Here is a 5,855-nt window from a genome sequence, read left to right on the forward strand (position 1 = left end):
TCCTGTCAGTTTGTTTAACCAAAGCGTGGAAGGGAGCTGTGAATGTGCAGGATAGCAGCAATGCAGGGTGTGGCCGGATGACTGAAGTGTATGTAGGATGTTGGTCAGGGCTGCAAAAACAACACAACCTTACCATACTGTAATATCATATGGAATACATCAAAGCCAGCAAAGACTAAGCAAACACTTTTTTTGTTAGAAACACACAGTCCTAAACTTCAATAATTAAAGACACAAAATCTAACTGTATGATATCTGTTGTAATTTATATAGAATGTATAAATGTTTACCACGTGTTAATAAACCTCTACAATTAGATCAGCAATGTCCAAAGTGTGGGCTGTGGCCCCCTGCTGGGCATTTAAGATGGTGCAGTTGGTCTGCAGAAAAAAACAAAACACAACCATGTAATTTACTATTGTGTAATTAAGATTTACAATTTGAAATGAGTGAGTAAATAAAAAGCTTCGTGTTACTTTTTCTGTTCTGACAGATATTTGGTCCTGAACTTGTCTCGGGAAAAACAAGTGTAGCAGCGGTTAGCAGCTGCTGCAGGTAAAGCGTTTAAAGTGTTACTGTCAGCTCCAAAAAAAGAAAATTGTCAGAAGATCAAAATGAATCATTGATAACACGAAGAAATAAATGAACAGAGCAGTGGTTAAAGGTTAAAGGTTGGATAGGTTGCAGAAAATTTGCAGATTTTAAAACGGGCAAAGTCAGTGGTGTGTTTCTAATATATTTTTTTACATCTCCCATATTTACGTTTCATAGATTTAATTAAACAGCAGGTTATTTTATCTGTGTTAAAGGCTGAAATAAACGAGTTATGGAGTTAAAGGACAAACAACAACGATCCCCACGTGAGGCACGGGTGGGAGACAGAGTAAAGCCTGTCGCCAGACCAAAAGAGAAGATTCAGCAGCAGCAGTCAGGTGACACTGCCATAATTTTGGGGGCTTTACGTGAATCTTTAACGCTCACCTCTCTGCTTTGCCTAAAAAAATATTATCTTTGTCACTTTGCAGAGGAGGGGGAGGTGGCTGAGGAGTCCGCCATCCCCACAGATCTGGAGACCTGGATCAAAAATAATGCCAAAGACCTGAAGATCCAGCTGAAAGACCGTCGCTGGGCTGCTGAGGTGGTCAACGATTTTCGTGAGAATCTGCTGAAATTCCTTAACAATGAACCTTTATTCAAGTCAGCAGAGTGCCTCAACGCCGGCAGCTACTTTGAGAAAGTTAAGGTGAGATCACAGCTTCTGAATTTTAATTCAGACGTGACTATTTTAATGTTTATGTTTTTTAATCCAGTTTTAAGTATTCGTATGTCCTGCCTTTGTTCTTATTAAGTTCACCTGTTCATCTGATCTTCTGACTGCCTGAAAAACATCAAATCACGTCATCAAATAACTCTTGATGCACGAGTATCACTTCAGTAGTTTCTAAAACATCTCATAGCACCTTAGTGATTAATATATAATGAAAGCCTTCCTGCACATCCCTTCCCAGTCTCTGCTCCTCCTGATTGATGTGATCTGATCTGACTTTTAATTCATCCTCTGCTCCCAGATCCACATGCCTGATGAGTTTGACATGATGCTGACGTTTCCAGGCAGCCCAAACCTACGCCTCAACCCGATGAAGCTCGACGGGGGTCTCTTCTACCGGCTCGATCTCACCCGGCCCACTCGACAACCCATTAAGGCTTTTCTTCTGGAGAACAGCCTCACCCTCTCGTCGAGCAAGGTCCTGAATGAGATGCATCGCCTGGTCCGCAAATTCCTCAAGACCTACAAAGGTTTTCTGCCTCACCTCTAATATTATACTTCTGTTTCTCCTGCTGGTCTTCTGGCTTTTCCACCTTTTAATGGCTCAAAACTGTTTAGAGAATTTCCTAAAGTTGTCTTGTCCACTGGTTTTAATTGGATGGGATCTGATCATCGTTTCATAGGATGTAAAACAGACAATCATATTGGGCTAAATTTGGATCAACTTTTACTAAGCAGAGCCCAGTTTTCACGATTATGAGGCTAAATAAAGGCCAGTCAAACAGGCACAAGAAATGATCTTGTTCGATGCTTGTTAGGATCATTTAAAATCAATACCTAGACTGAAAAAAGAACTTCTTAACTCATTTGTGCATTACAGAGACATTTTTTAATTAACACTACCCTGATATTTTTTAAACACAGCTGTATCTTAGTCCCCATCAGAGTTATTATAGTGTCACGTTTTCCATTATTTCCATTTTAGTTCAGTTTAGATGCACAGCAGCAAAACTGTGGTTTTATCATTAACAGCAAAAGAATGTAACAGTGCAAGCACTGCACAGACAAAACTATCCCAGAGTTTATGTGCATATCCATCAAACTCTCTACAGTCAAACAGAACCAAATAAACAAAAAGAGACTAAAGTTGTTATTTTTGCTGATTTTGTAAGTATGCACTATCGTTTCTGTTAGCTTTGCAGTTTTGATTTTGATGTTCGTTAACAAAAAGGTTCATCAACACCAACCCCGAGTCTCCATCGCTAGATTAATAAAGTGAGATTAGAAATAATTGAGATTTTTTTTATTCTTTATTCCCAAAATATCTGCAGTGAATAACAATTTTATAACGAGTAGTCAGTAAACTCTGATGTTACTGAACCACAAGTGTTGAGAAGTGAAGCCCAACATGTTCAGATGCATTTTAATCACAGTGGTACCGGCCTCTTAATGTGCACTCTTCAGAGTGGGATCCTTACACAAACAAAAACAGAGTTTTTAACATTTAACCTGTGCCTGTTTTCAGTGCCCGATGAATGCTATCACTGGGAGGTGAACAGGAAGCGCGTGCACTCTCCGGCTGTCACTTTGTCTCTCTTCAAAACTGACAAGAACAGCGAGGAGCTGATCTCCGTGGACGTGGTTCCTGCGCTCAAGGTAATCACTGAATCTGCTCTGTGGTCATAAATAAGATTACTGACCGCTTTATGTGTGCTGCTCAAAATCACAATCAAAGGTATGAAGCCTGGATGACCTGTAGTTTTGTCTGAATGGTGCATGATTCACCTTCAGCAATTTTGTAACAATGCTCAGTTTGTTTAACTTGGACATAAGAGAAATCTTCACTGGCTTCTTTCTCCTCCCCCCAAAATTACTCATACCCCTTTAAAGTGACGCCGGAAACTATTGGCAAAATAAAACCACACATCTGCATGTATTGTCTGTACTTTAAGGGCTCTGGAAACAGTGGGCTCTCCCAGTCTTGTGTTTCTAATGTTTCCCTCTCAGTAACGTATCATTTTTAAGTCTTTTGTCAAACCTATCTTGTGCATCAACTTGTAACTTTTTTGGTTTGACAGTTTGAGGCTTGTTTTTTTGACTAGTGTCAGTTTCAAAGTTTGCTTATAAAGTGAGACACAGAGCAGTGAGTTTATGGTGTTTATTCACTTGCAAGGGAAAAAATGCCATACAGGTTTATTCTGGGAGCAGATAAGCTTCAAAGAAATCAGTTTAGTTACCACAAGGAAAAACTACAGGAATATTTACTCCTTACCAGACAGCAACAGCACATAACACACCTCAAAATGGATTACAATAATAAACCTAGCCCCCAGTATGCACCTACATTTTTTGTCCCACTACACAAAGGTCACAAAACTAATTTTGAGGGGATAGAATCACTTGGAAATCTAGCAATGACATCTCCCAAAGCGCAAAACAAAACAGGCATCCCAAAAAAAGCTTGACAAAGGAATAACAACATCTGGATGCCATTGAAACCCACCAAAAAATAAATATTAAACAGTGAACCGGGACAGTTACATGACACGTGGCAAAAGAGTTAACTGTGTTTTGCACCTGCTGCGAGGTAATGTTCCTCCTCATGTCTGTTTGTAGGTTCAAAGTTGGCCGGCTGCGGTTCGTAATGGCCCGGATGTATCCAACTGGCTGGGAAAGAAAGCTCTTCAAGACATCCAAAGATTGCCGTGTTATTTTGTACCAAAGAGGCAGAAAGGACGAAACCTCGGCGAGGACGCCAAAGGTGAGAGGAACCTGACTCCTCTCCAGACCCCAAACTCAGAGAGGCGTTTCTGTGTGGTTTGTTTTAAAAAGACTGGCAATGCAAAGCACATTCATTTCAGTTCAATTCATTTTTAGTTATATAGAGAAAACAGAGAAAACCAGAACAATCACATGACCCCCTATGAGCAAGATCTTCAACGACAGTGGGAAAGAAAAACTCCCTTTTAACAGGAAGAAACCTCCAGCATAACAGCCTGAGCATTTGGCTCATGGTGATATAGTGATATAGTGATACATACTCTGACTTATCATTATGAAACCTTGTCCGTCTTTAACATAAGGTGAAACAGTGACTGAAAAAAGTATTATCCACCATTCATCCTTTCATTTTCTTAACCGCTTAACCCACAGGTGTCAAATTCCAGGCCTCGAGGGCCGGTGTCCTGCAGGTTTTAGATGGATTCTTGATCCATCACAGCTGATTTAAATAGCTAAATTACCTCCTCAACATGTCTTCAAGTTCTCCAGAGGCCTGGTAATGAACTAATCATTTGATTTGAGTGTGTGTACCCAGGGTGATATCTAGAACCTGCAGGACACCGGCCCTCGAGGCCTGGAGTTCAACACCCCTGACTTAACTGGACAGTTCAGCTAACGGTAGCTATATGACAGAAAATAAGGAAAAGCCTGATAGATTCACTTCAACAACAGCCAGAAAGTTTAAAAAAGTATTATTTTTCTGTAAGATGATACAAATGTTTTGTTTAGGATAAAGGTCGGGGTGTTTCTCAGTGTTTTTCCAGCATCAGCTTTAAAGATTCTCATCATGTTGGAAGCTTCTTGAGCTAGGTCCTTCAGTGTTTTGGGGCAAATATCTGGTGCTATGCTTCAGTGACTCTCAGGGGTGGAGCTCATGTTAACAAAGTGACGGATGCTTGAAGTCACTAAAATATTTGGATGTCCAATTTATGACAGCAGGTTTGTATATGTGTAGAAATCCCAGTTTTGCAGGTAGACGACTGTTTTATTTACATCTTCTCATGGACAAGACATATAATAATATTTAAAACAGTCCAAATCGCGTGAATGGTTTCAGAGATATCGAAGTTTGAGTACTGGGGAAAAACAATCAATACATTTTGATCCATCTTCAGTGTATGGGTATGACACCATGAACGAAATCCAAAATAATAACAACAACTAAGAGCAAAGACAAAATATAAAATAAGACAAACTATGACAGGTCATAGATAGGTTTGAATCTCTGAAGCTTTATTGCACAATAGACAGTGCTCGGTTTTGTTGTATGCTGTCCGAATACGTGGTGATATTATGTTTTGCCTTCCCTCATCAGAGAGCTGGAGGATCTCTTTCTCTCACATTGAGAAGAAAATCATCACATCTCATGGCAACAAGAAAACCTGCTGTGAGAGTCGTGACACCAAATGCTGCCGGTGAGACATCTTCTCACACAAGATCTGATCATCTTGGAATCACAGGCCGGAGTAAAGCACTGAAGTGTCGACTGTCATTTAGACAGAATCTTAATTGATAGATTTAATTGGTTTGACCACAGTATTCACAGTTGATGATGTCGCTGTGTAAAATGACATAAGTGCAATTACAGATCTTGTGCCATCCTATGCAGTTCTGTTTTAGAGCTACACTTATTATGTTTGTAGAGCATTTTCAATAAGATAATGAACAAATAACTGAGTAATGTAGAGCTGGGATCAGCTCCAGCCTGCCTGTGAGCCTAGACTGTCTAATTGGTTAATGAAGTGGATGACAAATGTCACAGATTTTAAACTTTTGGATTGTGCCTTTCTGCCATATGTTTTTTTTT

General features: G+C 39.9%; 1 protein-coding gene across 1 annotated transcript in view; it reads left to right on the top strand.

The window, feature by feature from the left end:
* Positions 1–5,855, top strand: part of LOC102212731 (cyclic GMP-AMP synthase) — an 18,910-nt gene that overhangs the window by 1,666 nt on the left and 11,389 nt on the right. Inside the window, exons 2-7 of the mRNA XM_005739826.1 lie at positions 810–932; positions 1,026–1,243; positions 1,569–1,797; positions 2,793–2,923; positions 3,884–4,028; positions 5,364–5,463. Of these exons, the coding sequence (XP_005739883.1) occupies positions 827–932; positions 1,026–1,243; positions 1,569–1,797; positions 2,793–2,923; positions 3,884–4,028; positions 5,364–5,463 (929 nt within the window). The 5' untranslated portion in view covers positions 810–826. The remainder of the gene's footprint in view (positions 1–809; positions 933–1,025; positions 1,244–1,568; positions 1,798–2,792; positions 2,924–3,883; positions 4,029–5,363; positions 5,464–5,855) is intronic.

The sequence above is a fragment of the Pundamilia nyererei genome, unplaced genomic scaffold (assembly GCF_000239375.1).
Source record: "Pundamilia nyererei isolate P.nyererei 1_Seehausen unplaced genomic scaffold, PunNye1.0 scaffold00093, whole genome shotgun sequence".
Lineage (NCBI taxonomy): Eukaryota > Metazoa > Chordata > Actinopteri > Cichliformes > Cichlidae > Pundamilia > Pundamilia nyererei.